The following is a 14,577-nucleotide window of genomic DNA, read 5'->3' on the forward strand; positions in this document are numbered from 1 at the left end:
AGTCCAACTGTAGGAGTAGCAATTATTATGTGCAAATACTGTAGGAAATACAGGAAGATAGAACACATTATCCCCATTCTGAAGATTCTTATGACAGTAAATGGAAACACAAAGGCCATTATTGACTAGTGAGAGTAAGATGGCTGTCCTTTAAATCACCTTCTTCATATTTGCATTCTCTGTGTGCTGTTTCTTGCCTCTGGATTTCTCTCCTGCCTCATCTACACTAATCCTTTTCACTTCTTCATTCAAAACTGTACCTAGATTTATCTGCTCCAGGAAGCATTCCCACTCAAGTCTTGGTCCTGGGTTGAACTGACGACTCCTCAGAATTGATGGATATAGCTTATCCAGTGTTATTTAACTCTTGCTGCCTGCTGCTTTGCAGTCTTCAGCTATTTCACATGGGCCTATGTGTCATGTTAGCTGGCCAGAAAACAAGCTTTCTGGGGACCCTACCTTCCTGTTTCTCACTTCCCTTCTCTCCTCTATTTTTTTTTTTTTTTTGAGATGGAGTCTTACTCTGTTGCCCAGCCTGGAGTGCAGTGGCACGATCTCTACTCACTGCAACCTGTCTCCCAGGTTCAAACAATTCTCCTGCCTCAGCAGCTCGCAGTAGCTGGGATTACAGGTGCACGCCACCTGTAATTAATTTAAAAATTAGCCATATCCTGCTAATTTTTGTATTTTTAGTAGAGATGGAGTTTCCCCATGTTGGCCAGGCTGGTCTCAAACTCCTGACCTCAGGTGATCCATGTACCTCAGGTGATCCACATGCCTTGGCCTCCCAAACTACTGGGATTACAGGTATGAGCCACCATGCCCGGCCCCCCTCTTTCATCTTAACCTACTGTTCTGCATATAGCCCAGGGCATGCTACTGAATGCTGTTGAATAGTCGCTGTTTTATTTCTTGGTAATTCAGATCAGAAACTGATGGTGTTTCCCCTGGGTTTATCTGCAGTTTAGAAAAGTGACCTTGACTACATGCTTTGTGCCCTTTGCTCACAAAAAGATGATTAGTTTTGATTGTGCAGCATTTGGAATGAAGGAATTTAATCTGGAATGAAGGAACTTTAAAAGGTTGGGGGAATATCACATTGGAACTGTTAAATGACATGCAAACGGATCTGTGAGAATGGTTTTGATTCTGCTCCGTGTCCTGGTAGGAGACACTAGATCAGGCTCACTACCAATTAGCATCATCTTAATCTTGCCTAATAGTGAAGCAAAGTCCCCAAGGATTTAGTGGATTTATCAGCTCCTCCCAAAATAGTCATCTGAGGCTAACACCTCTTGGAACCTAGGTCAAAAGAAAGTCCTTTGGTAATGATGTGTCATACATTCTAGTCATCAAAGACACCATTTTCTTGGCTTGAAGTGTTCTGCTGGTTTTTGGAGGAATGAGAATCCAATCTCTCATAAGCCGGATTCAGAAAATAGGTCATCGATGTGAGTTGCAGTTATTTTCCTTCCAGCTTCCTTCTGTGCTTGCTTTAGATTGCTTTTCTGCAAAGGGCAGATGCAGCTGCCCTGGCTGGTGGGCAGTCGAGGGGGATGACAGCCACTCTGGCTTTGGGCCACTGTCTGACATCACCCAGATTCCTGGGTCCTCTCAGTTAGCATCTGCCTTTTGTGTGGGTGGTTAAATTTCCATTGAAGGAGTAGAAGAAATACCCTCTTGAGTATTGCTTTTTACACACATTCGCGTGCACGCACACACACACACACGGCATAGTTCATAGTCACTTGATTTGCCACCTGCAGTTTATAATAGAATGGACCTGTGGGATTATAAACCACTTTATTTCTGCACAGAATTTCTCAGCTTGAGGCCAAAGTGAAGGGCATTAGTCATCAGTAATTTGCAGATATTTTTAATGTTTTTCACTCAAGAGAGGTTTAAGGCAGCTAAAGCTAAGATAAATTTCCTCATGCTTTGGTGGGGCAATGAAAAATCTGATCATTTAGTTAATCATTTGTAAGAGCTGTAGGTATGTATTGTTCCTTAGTGACTGCAATATCATGACAGGTTTGTGAATCTGGTGACATAACAATGTAAACAATAGTAGATAAATTCCATTATGCCACGATTCTTTTCTTCCTGTCAATAGTTTCATATGTTAAAGGTTTAAAATCCATAGAACGTTAGAGAAGGAAATTTAGAGATCAACCTAGTGATCACTGGATTCCTCTACCAAGCTCTGTCAAATGCCAGTCCTGAGTCTCCCCCTGGAGCATCAGGATAAATAGCTAATGCATGCGGGGCTTACTAGGTGCAGCCAACCCACCATAGCACATGTTTACCTATGTAACAAACCTGCACGTCCTGCACATGGGTCCTGGAACTTAATTAAAATAAAATTAAATTTAAAAAAAGAAAAGAAAAGAGTACATAATCAGTGGAACCGTAAAGGAAAGGTCAGTTCTAGTGGGAAAATTAGGAAAAGCCTCCTAGAAGAGAAGACATTTGAGTTATACTTGAACGGGCCCTATCTAGCAGTGATTCGTGAGGAAGCCAGTTCCTACTCTTATGTCTTTACCATTGCTATGGTTTGAATGTCCCCTCCAAAGATCATGTTGAAATTTAATTGCCATTGTGGGAAGAAATGAGACCTTTAAGAGGTGACTGGGTCATGAGGGCTCTGCCCTTATGAATGGATTAATGCCGTTACTGTGGGAGGCGGCTCCTAGTAAAAGGGTAAGTTCAGTCTCCTTTTTCTCTCTCTTGAGCTCTCACTCTCTTGCTGTCTCAGTATGTGAGACCTTCCACCATGTTATGATGCAGCAAGAAGGCCCTCACCAGTTGTGGCCCCTTGATCTTGGACATCCCAGCCTCCAGAACCACGAGCCAAATAAACTTCTATTGTTTATAAAGGATGCAGTCTGTAATATTCTGTTACAGCGGCAGAAAATGGACTAACAGCAACTTTCACGCACTTGCTTATGTGTTGGTTTGGAATTATTCTCTAATTTGCTCACGCTTGTATGGTATGTGTTTCCTTATTCTGTGTATCTCTGGGTGTTATATTTAATATTTGTACAGACTTCCTCTGACATTTCCCAGTTCAGGTTTCTGATTTCTTCTTTCTAAAATCTATTCTCGAGATTTGAAAGCATTCTTCTATGATTTGTTATTCATATATACCATGCTATAACATCTAGAAAAAAATATTCTGAATAGCATACTGAGCAACGGAGATCTTCATCATGAATTTTCTAATGAGTATAAAATGTTGCTGGGCAAGTTTCTATTTAAATCATGCTCGCTAGGCTTGACTAACTGCAGACATTCACAGGGTGTATGCTGCAGAGGGCTTTACTTTCAACAAGGTAAGGCTGTACCTCCATTAGGGACTAATTCAGGGTATTCAACAGGGGATCAGACTAGGCCCATTTGGGGTTGTTAAGGAACTAAAACTAGCTCACGAGAAACTCAAATCAGCTCTTGAAAAGAGGGGCTGCTTAGAAGAATGCAGTAGGAAATTTCATGGGATACAAGGACAGACAGCAAAGCTTAGCAGGCTTCAGAGGGCCAAAGTGTAGAATTCATAGTGAACCCACTCACTAATCCTCTCTGTCCCACTCTCTCAAGCATGGGTCTTTCAGTTTCCTGCTTCTCCGTTTTCTTTTTCTTCTCAGGATGAGTTTCTGTTTCATATGGTTTCTGCTCTCTCATGACTTCAGCACACATCTGGGTCATAATAGTCTCCTCTGTAGAGATCTCTTATATGTTTTTTAAAAAAGATTTATTTTAAAAAATAGAGTAACATATGCACTAGCAAAAACCATGACTAAAAATGTATAATAATTTTTAAAAGCATATTAATTTCTCTCTTTTCCAAGCTCTCTGATTTTTAGTACCTCTCCCTAAAGTTTGAGTTTCCCGTGTAGCCTTCTGGAAAAAAATATATATAAGGCTATACACATACATAGATACATACACATATACACATAAAATGACTAGAAATGCAAATATTCTTTTTATTTACACAAAAGTTGTCCTCCCTATACACGACTCAACACTTTTAAAACAAATCTTAATTGTATATTTGGCATTCTTTCCATATCAGTTGGCACAAAATTTACCTTTTTTCTTTTTAGTGGTTACATGTGGCTAGATTGTATTTAATTTTATGTAACTATTATGATTTATTAGATAATCTCTTCATGATGATGGGCCTCTAGGTTGTATCTGGTTTTCTGTTGGAAATAATACTGTAGTGAACAATCTTGTATGTCTACTACAAGTTTAATAAGAGTTTTAGCTCTTACATCTGTTTAATGATTAAAGTTAATTTTTATATGTGGTGTAAGGATAAAGATTCTTTTTTTCTTTTTGCATATTGCTCTACAATTATTTTAGCACTGTTGAAAAGTTTTCCTTTCTAGTATGTAGAAATACAGTTGAATTTAAAATATTGACCTTGTTTGTATCCTGTAATTTTGATAAACTCACTAGTTCTAGTAATGCTTTTATAAATTCCATCAGATTTTTAAATAGATAATCATGTAATCTTCAAATTAAGCCTATTTTACTTCTTCCCCTCTAATCTGGATTTTTAAATTTTCTTTTTCTTGACTTATTATTCTGGCTTCACCACAGTATTCAATATAAAGGATGAGAGCAGACATCCTTGGCTTGTTTCTGATCTTAAGGTGAAAGCATTTAGGTTTTCACCATTAAGTGTGGTGTTAACTTTAGGTTTTTCCTAGATTCCCGTATCAGATGAAGTTCCTTTCAATTTCTACTCTATTGAGAGTTTTTTTGTTGTTTGTTTTTAAATTTTGAATGCATGTTGAATTTTTTTCAAATGCTTTTTCTGCATCGATCGAGATGATCAAATGGTTTTTCTTTTATATTCTGTTAATATGAATCTCAGTGTGCTTTTTTGATTATATATGTAAAGTGAATGCCTACCAGTAGAATTACAGAGACAAAGGGTATGGGCATTTGGTAGAATTTGACTAATAATTTCTCAAAAAGATTGTTTACACTTTCATGTTGTCTCAGAATGCTTACTTCTCTTAAAACTATTATCAAACTTTTTAAAATCTTGACAGTATGAGACGAGACAAATGGTATCTCATTATTTTGATTTGCCGTTTAGTGAGATTTAGCATCTTTTATACATTTGAATTTTTTAAGTCTTTTTCTTGTTTATTGTATATACTCTTGATATAATAAGAAAACTAGCTCCTGATGCAAATCTTCTTTTCTAGGTATTTTTTGGAAAAATGTTAGTACTTAAAACAATTCTTTTGGTTGTAGAGACTTTTTTACTTGTATGCAATTGTGTTTATCAATTTTTTTCTTAGGGCTTGTGAGTTTTCTATTCTACTTGAAAATATTCCTTGCCTACATCAAGACTACAATGTATTTACCTATTTTTTTTAAAAAAAATTTTGAGCCACCATACTCTATTTTGGAGAAAGGAATGAAGTAGCAATCTGGCTTAACTTTTTTTCTAAATAGCCAGCAAGTTAAGCCAGCATTATTTATTGAACAGTATTATTTAGTCCATCTTTTGCCTATTGATTTGAAATGTGATTTTTATCATAAACCCTATTTGTGTATTTGAGTCTACTTTTGGGTTCTAGTCTAAAGATCTGACTACTTATTTCTACCCCTGTGGCATAATGTTTTAATTACTGTAGCAGTATAACATGTTTTAGTGTCTGGTCAAATTATGTTCACTAATTATTCTATTGCAAAATTTTCATGTTATGTGGTTTTCTTTTTTTCTTGTTTTTCGAGACTGAGTTTCACTCTGTTGCCCAAAGTGGAGTGCAGTGGCATGATCTCGGCTCTCTGTAACCTACACCTCCCAGGTTTAAGTTATTCTCCTGCCTCAGCCTCCTGAGTAGCTGGGATTACAGGCACCTGTACCACGCCCGGCTAATTTTTCTGTTTTTAGTAGAGATGAGGTTTCACCATGTTGGCCTGGCTGGTCAAACTCTTGACCTCAAGTGATTTGTCTGCCTCGGCCTCCCAAAGTGCTGGGATTACAGGTGTGAGCCACTGTGCCCGGCCCTCATGTGTTTAATTTTCTAATGAAGTTTAACATCATTTTGTCAAATTCTTAAAAAAACTTAAAATGACTGGACACAGTGGCTAACACCTGTAATCCTAGGACTTTGGGAGGCCAAGGCAGGTGGATTGCCTGAGCTCAGGAGTTTGAGACCAGCCTGGGCAAAACAGTGAAACCCTGTCTCTGCTAAAATACAAAAAAATTAGCTGGGTGTGGTGGCATGCACCTGTAATCCCAGTTACTTGGGAGGCTTAGGCAATAAAATTGCTTGAACCTGGGAGGCAGAGGTTGTGGTGAGCTGAGATCATGCCATTGCACTCCAGCCCGGGCGACAGAGTGAGACTCTGTCTCAAAAAAAAAAAAAAAAAAATTATAACATTTACTTTCAGACTAAATTTAGGAAGAATTGACATCTTCATAGTAAGATTTTTCTAGCCAAGCATAAGGTATATGGTTTTGCATTTTTTTGTCTCTCTTCATTTAATCCATTGATTTTAAGATTTTACTTTTGTAGGCCGGGCGCGGTGGCTCAAGCCTGTAATCCCAGCACTTTGGGAGGCCGAGACGGGCGGATCACGAGGTCAGGAGATCGAGACCATCCTGACTAACACGGTGAAACCCCATCTCTACTAAAAAATACAAAAAACTAGCCGGGCGTGGTGGCGGGCGCCTGTAGTCCCAGCTACTCAGGAGGCTGAGGCAGGAGAATGGCGTCAACCCGGGAGGCGGAGCTTGCAGTGAGCTGAGATCCGGCCACTGCACTCCAGCCTGAACGGCAGAGCGAGACTCCGTCTCAAAAAAAAAAAAAGATTTTACTTTTGTATATTCTGCTCTGCTCTCGTTTGGTTTATCTTTGGGCATTTTATTCTCTTTAATTCCTATTAAAATGGTATTTTCTTTCTGGCTGATTACTATTAACATATAGAAAAATATATTTTGAAATTGCTTGATTTCTATATACTAATTTTATACTCAACTCCTCAATAAATCAACTTAATTTTTTTCATTGTTGAACTTTGATTTTCCAGGAATAAATCATTCCACTATTTATTTTATTTTCACTATCTTCCCAGTGTTTATTTCTATTCTTTTTTTTTGTCTAATTGCAGTGGCTAATACTTCAAAAACAATGAAAAATTATATAGTGTTTGTGAGAGATACTTGTCTTTTTTCTTGATTTTTATTAGCAATGGTTGTAGAAATCCACGATTAACTAAAATGTTGTCTTTTGGTTTGAGAGATATGTTTCTGTGCTGTTTAAATGCTAGGAAGGAATTAACCCATTTGAATTGTTCTAATGGTCTAAAAATTACAATGGATATCAAAATTTACCAAATTAATTTTGGATTTCCATTTTTAATGGTGTTTTATACTTTGATATATTAATGGGAAAATCATAGTAATATATTCCCTAATGTTGCATTATCTTTGCTAAATTCTAATAGTTGATTTTTTTTCTGTGGTTTTATGTTTGTTTGTTTTTAATTTTAAGTTTTTGTGGGTACATAGTAGGTGTATATATTTATGGGGTACATGAGATTTTGATACAGACATATAATGCATAATAATCACATCAGGGTAAATGGGGTATCCACCTCAAGTATTTATCATTTCTTTGTATTACAAACAACCTAATTATGCTTTTAGTTATTTTTAAATGTACAATAAATTAGTGTTGATTGTAGTCATTCTGTTGTGCTATCAAATACTAGATCATATTCAATTTTTTTGTACCCATTAACCATCCCTACTCCCCACCACCACTACCTTCCTAGCCTCCCGTAACTATCCTTCTACTCTGTCTCCATGAGTTCAATTATTTTAATATTTAGCTTTCACAAGTAAGTGACAGCATGAAAAGTTTGTCTTTTCATGCCTGGCTTATTTCACCTGACATAATTACCTCCAGTTCCATCCATGTTGTTGGAAATGACAGGATCTCATTCTTTTTATGGCTGAATAATATTCCATTGTATATATAACCTGATTTTCTTTATCCATTTATCTGTTGATGGACACTTAGGTTGTTTCCAAATCTTGGGTATTGTGAACAGTGCTACAATAAACATGGGAGTGCAGATAGTTCTTCAGTATACTGTTAACTTTTCCTTTGGGGTATACCTAGCAGTGGGATTACTGAATCATATGGTAGTTTTATTTTTAGTTTTTTGAAGAACCTCCATACTGTTCTCCATAGTGATTGTGTTAATTTATATTCCCACCAACAGTGTACAAGGGTTTACTTTTCTCCATATTCTTGCCAGTCATTTGTTATTGCCTATTTTTTTGGATAAAAGCCATTTTAACTGGGGTGAGATGATATCTGATTGTAATTTTGATTCACATTTCTCTGATTATTGATTTTGAACACCTTTTCATGAACCTATTTGCCATTTTTGAGAAATGTCTATTTAGATCATTTGTTCATTTTTAAATCAGATTAGATTTTTCTTATAGAGTTGTTTGATCTCCTTATATATTCTGATTATTAATACCTTGTCAGATGGATAGTTTTCAGCTATTTTCTCTCATTCTGTAGGTTGTCTCCTCACTTTATTGTTTCCTTTGCTGTTAGAAGCTTTTAAACTTGATGTGATCCCATTTGTCCATGTTTGCTGTGGCTGCCTGTGCCTGTAGGGTATCACTCAAGAAATCATTGCCCAGCCCAATGTCCTGGGGAGTTTCTCCATTGTTTTCTTTGAGTAGTTTCATAGTTTGAGGTCTTAGATTTAAGTCTTTAATCCATTTAGATTTTATTTCATTCGTTTGCATATGGATAACCAATTTTCCCAGCACCGTTTATTGAGGAGCCTGTCCTTTCCTCAACATATGTTTGTGGCAGCTTTGTCAAATATGAGTTCACTGTAAATGCATTGATTTGTTTCTGGGTTCTCTATTTTGTCCTATTGGTCTATATATCTATTATTATGCCAGTGCCATGCTGTTTTGGTTACTATAGCTCTGTAGTATAATTTGAAGTTAGGTAAAGTGATTCTTCTAGTTTTGTTTGTTTTGTTCAGGATAGCTTTGGCTATTCTGGGTCTTTTTTGGCTCCATATATCTTTTAGGATGTTTTTTCTATTTATGTGAAGAATGACATTGGTATTTTGATAGGGAATGCATTGAATCTGTAGATTGCTTGGGGTAGTATGGACATTTTAACAATATTGATTCTTTCAAACTATGAACATGGACTATCCCTTTTCTTGTGTGTCCTGTTCAATGTCTTTCATCAATATTTTATAGTTTTCGTTGTAGAAATCTTTCATTTTTTTGGGTTAATTCCTAGGTATTTTATCTGTAGCTATTGCAAATGGGATTACTTTCTTGATTTCTTTTTCCAATTTTTTGCTATTGGCTTATAGAAATGCTACCGATTTTTGTATGTTGATTTTGTATCCTGAAACTTTACTGAATTTATCAGTTCCAATTTTTTATAGAGTTTCGGTTTTTCCAAATATAAGATCATATCATCTACAGACAAGGCTAATTGACTTCTTCCTTTCCAATTTGGATGCCTTTTATTTCTTTCTCTTGTCTGATTGCTCTAGTGAGGACTTCCAGGACTACACTGAGTAACAGTGGTGAAAGTGGGCATCCTTGTCATATACCAGATATTAGTGGAAAGGCTTTCAATGTTTCCCTGTTCAGTATGTGGGTCTGTCATATGCAACTTTTATTGTATTGAGGTATGCTCCTTCTATACCCGGTTTTTTTAGGGTTTTTATCAAGAAGGGATGTTGAGTTTTATCAAATATTTTTTGGAGTGAACTGAAATGATCATATGATTTTTGTCCTTCATTCTGTTGATATGATGTGTCACATCCTGGAATAAATCCCACTTGGTCAGGATGAATAATCTTTTTAATGTATTGTTGAATTTGGTTTGCTAGTATTTTGTTGAAGAGTTTTGCTTCTATGTTCATTAGGAATATTAGCCTGTAGTTTCCTTTTTTTTGATATGTCTTTGTCAGGTTTTGGTATCAGGTTAACACCAGCCTCATAAAATAAGTTTGAAAGTGTTCCCTCCTCCTCTATTTTTCAGAATAGCTTAAGTAGGATCGGCATTAGTTCTTCTTTAATTGTTTGGTAAAATTTAGCAGTGAAGCCATCAGGTTCCAAGATTTTCTTTGTTGGGAGACGTTTTTTTATGGCTTTGATCTCATTACTTGTTATTGGTCTATTTAGGTTTTTGATTTCTTCATGGTTCAATCTTGGTAGGTTGTATATGTCTAGGAACTTATCCATTTATTCTAGATCTTTCCAATTTATTGATATATAGTTACTCACAGTAGTCACTAATGATCATTTGGATTTCTGTGGTATCAGTTGTAATGTCTCCTTTTCATCTCTGATTTTATTTGAGTTGTCTTTTTTTTTTTTTTTTTTAAGTCTGGCTAAAGGTTTGTCAATTTTATGTATCTTTTCAAAAAACAAACTTTTTGTTTCCTTTACTTTGGTATTTTTTTCTTCATTTCAATTTTATTTCTTTCTACTCTGAACTTTATTATTTCTTCTAGTAATTTTGGTTTTGGTTTGCTCTTGCTTTTCTAGTTTTTTGGTTTGTTTGTTTGTTTGTTTTTTGAGATGGAGTCTTGCTCTGTCTCCCAGTCTGTAGTGCAGTGGCACAAGCTTGGCTCACTGCAACCTCTGCCTCTTGGGTTCAAGCGATTCTCCTGCCTCAGCTTCCTGAGTAGCTTGGATTACAGGTGTGTGCCAGCATACCTGGCTAATTTTTGTATTTTAGTAAAGACAGGGTTTCACCACGTTGGCCAGGCTGGTCTCGAACTCTTGACCTCAAGTGACCTGCCTGCCTTGTCCCAAAGTGCTGGGATTACAGGTGTGAGCCACTGTGCCCAGCCATTTTTCTAGTTCTTTAAGATGCATCATTAAGTTGTTTATTTGAAGTTTTTCTACTTTTTTTGATGTAGGCACTTGTAGCTATAACCATTCCTCTTAGCACTGCTTTCACTGTATCCCATAGGTTTTGGTGTGTAGTGTTTCTGTTATCATTTGCTACAATACACATTTAAGTTTCCTTCTTAATTTCTTCATTGACCCACTGGTCATTCAGGAACATATTGTTTAATTTCCATGTGTTTGTACAGTTTCCAAAATTCCTATTGGTACTGATTTCTAGTTTTAATCCATCATGGTTGGAGAAGGTACTTGATATAATTTCAATTTTGAATTTTTTAAGACTAATTTGGTGGCATAACATACGATCTATCCTTGGGAATGATATATGTGCTGGGGAAAATGTGTATTCTGCAGCCATTGTATGAAACGTTCTGTAACTATTAGGCCCATTTGGTCTGTAATGCAGATAAAGTCCAATGTTTCTTTGTTGATTTTCTGTCTGGATGATCTGTTCGATGCTTAAAGTGAGGTATTGAAGTCTCTAGCTATTAATTTATTGGAGCCTCTCTTTAGCTCTAAAATTTACTTTACATATCAAAATGCTTCAGTATTAGGTGCATATATTTACATTTGTTATATCCTTTTCCTGAATGAACTCCTTTGCCATTATATAATGACCTTATTTGTCTCTTTGTATAGTTTTTGTCTTGAAAACTATTTTGTCTAATGTAAGTATAGCTACTTCTGTTCTTTTTTGGCTTCCGTTTGCATAGAATACCTTTTTTTCATCCAAATAGAAGCCCAAAGTAGTTTATTTTCAGTCTATGTGTGCCTTGATAAGTGAAGTAGATTTCTTGTAGGCAACAGATCATTAGGTCATTAAAAAAATCTGTTCAGCCACTCTGTCTTTTGATTGGAGAGTTTAGTTCATTTATATTCAATATTATTGATAAGGACTTAATTCTGCCATTTTGTCATTTGTTATATTTTCTGATTGTTTTTGTGGTTATCTCTTCTTTCTTTCCTTTTTTTCTTTTTAGTGAAGGTGATTTTCTCTGGTGGTATGTTTTGATTACTTGCTTTCTATTTTTTGTGTATCTGTTATTTTTTTATTTGAAGTTACCATGAGGCTTGCAAATAATATCTTATAATCCATTATTTTATTAATAAACTAATGATAACAGTGATTTCATAAGCAAACAAGCAAAGAGAAATTAACTCTTTAACTTCATCTCCTTGCTTTTTTGGTTGTTTATATCTTATTGTACTGTCTATGTCTTGAAAAGTTGCTGTAGTTATTATTTTTGATCAGTTCATCTTTTAGTCTTTCTACTCAAGATATGTGTAGTTTATACACCACAATTAGTGTCATAATATTCTGTGTTTTTCTGTGTGCTTACTATTACCAGTGAGTTTTGTACCTTCAAATAATTTATTCTTGCTTTTTGACATCCCTTTTTTCAGATTGAAGAACTCTCTTTAGCATTTCTTGTAGGTCAGGTCTGGTGCTGATCAAATCCCTCAGCTTTTGTTTGTCTGGGAAAGTCTTTATTTTTCCTTCCTGTTTGAAGGATATTTTGGATGGATATACTATTCTAGGATAAAAGTTTTTTTCCTTCAGCAATTTAAAGATGCCATGTCACTCTCTCCTCCTCAGTAAAGTTTCTGCTGAGGAGTCTGCTGTCAGATGACTGGAGCTCCTTTGTATGTAATTTGTTTCATTTCTCCTGCTGCTTGGAGGATCTTTTATTTATTTTTCACCTGTTGCAGTTTGATTACTAAATGTCTTAAGGTGGTTTTCTTTGGGTTAAATTGGCTTGGTCTTCTATAATCTTCTTGTACTTGAATATTGACATCTTCCTCTAGGTTTAGGAAGTTCTCTGTTATTATCCCTTTGAATAAACATTCTACCCCTTTCTCTCTTTCTATCGTCTCTTTAAGGCCAATAACTCTTAGATTTACCCTTTTGAGGCTACTTTCTAGATCTTATAGGTGTGCGTTCTTTTTTTATTATGTATTTTTCTTTTGTCTACTCTGACTATATTTTCAAATAGCCTGTCTTCAAGCTCACTAATTCTTCTGCTTGATCAATTCTGCTGTTGAGACTCTGATGCATTCTTCAGCATGTCAATTGAATTTTTCATGACAGAGTGTCTGTTTGATTGTTTTCAATTATTTCAATCTCTATTAAATTTGTCTGATAGCATTCTGAATTCTTTCTCTGTGTTATCTTGGATTTTGCTGAGTTTCCTCAAAGCAGCTATTTTACATTCTCTGTCTGAAGGGTCACATATCTCTGTCTCCCCAGGATTGGTCGCTGGTACCTTATTTAGTTTGTTTGGTTAGGTCATGTTTTCCTGGATGGTCTAGACATTTGTGGATGTTTCTTGGCTAGGCATTAAACAGTTGGGTATTTATTGTGTTCTTCACAATCTGGGCTTGTTTGTACTTGTCGTTTTAGGAAGGCTTTCCAGGTATTCAAAGGGACATGAGTATTGTGATCTAAGTTTTTGGTCACAGCAGCGATATCTGTATCAGGGGACACCCCAAGCCTGGTAACACTGTGGTTCTTGCAGACTCATATAGGTACCATCATGGTGGTCTTAGATAAGATCTGGAAGAATTCTCTGGAATACCAGGTAGAGATTCTTTTTCTCTTCCCTTACTTTCTCCCAAACAAACAGTCTCTCTCTCTCTCTCTCTCTTTGCTGAGCTGCCTAAAGCTGCGAGAGTGGTGACACAAGTACCCCTGTGGCCACCACCACTGGGACTATGCGGAGTCAGACCTGAAGCCAGCACAGTTCTGGGTCTTGCCCAAGGCCCGCAGTAACCACTACCTGGCTACTGCCTACATTCACTCAAGTCCCTAGGGCTCTACAGTCAGCAGGTGATGAAGCCGGCTAGGCTTGTGTCCTCCCCTTTAGGGCAGCAGTTTCCCCTGGTCCTACGTAGGCTCAGTGATGCTGTCTGGAAGCCAGGGGCTGAGTCAGAAACCTTAGGGATGTACCTGGTGCTCTATTATACTGAGGCTGAGCTGGCACCCAAGCCACAAAACAAAGTCCTTCCCACTCTTCCCTCCCCATAGCAGAGGAGTCTCCCTGTGGCCACCATCCAGGCCACAGCAAGACTGCCTGACTACAGCCAATGTTCATTCAAGGCCCAAATGCTCTTCAGTCAGCTTATGATGAATGCTGCCAGGCCTGGAACTCTCCCTTCAGGGTAGTAGGCTTCCCCCACCCCTGGCCCAGAACAGGTCCAGAAATGCCATCCAAGAGCCAAGGCCTAGAACTGAGGACCCCAAGAGCCCACTTAGTGCTCTACCCTACTGTGGCTAAGCTGCTGCCTAAGCTGCAAGACAAAGTCTCCTTTACTCTTTTCTCTCCTTTTCTGAAGCAGGAGGAGTCCCTCCCCATCGCTACCACAGTTAGGTAGATCACACCTGAGGCCAGCATGTCTTTGAATCTTACCCAAGGCCCACTGCAAATACTGCCTGGATACCACCGCTGAATATTCAGGGCCCAAGTGATCTTATTAGCAAGTGATGAATCCTGTCAGGACTGGGTCCTTCCCTTTAGGGCAACAGGTTTCCTTCTGGCCCAGGGTGTGTCTAGAAATGTCATAGAGGAGATAGGGCCTCAGGACTCTTCCTGGTGCCCTGCCCTACTGTGGCTGAGCTGGTATCCACG

At 37.3% G+C, this 14,577-nt stretch overlaps 1 protein-coding gene across 1 annotated transcript in view; it reads left to right on the plus strand.

Annotated features, from left to right (window-relative positions):
- Positions 1 to 743: 743 nt before the first annotated feature.
- Positions 744 to 14,577, plus strand: part of MYO3B (myosin IIIB) — a 485,789-nt gene continuing 471,955 nt past the window's right edge. Inside the window, exon 1 of the mRNA XM_031651705.1 lies at positions 744 to 3,332. Coding sequence (XP_031507565.1) covers positions 3,304 to 3,332 — 29 coding nt within the window. The 5' untranslated portion in view covers positions 744 to 3,303. The remainder of the gene's footprint in view (positions 3,333 to 14,577) is intronic.

This window comes from Papio anubis, chromosome 10 (assembly GCF_008728515.1).
Source record: "Papio anubis isolate 15944 chromosome 10, Panubis1.0, whole genome shotgun sequence".
Classification (NCBI taxonomy): domain Eukaryota; kingdom Metazoa; phylum Chordata; class Mammalia; order Primates; family Cercopithecidae; genus Papio; species Papio anubis.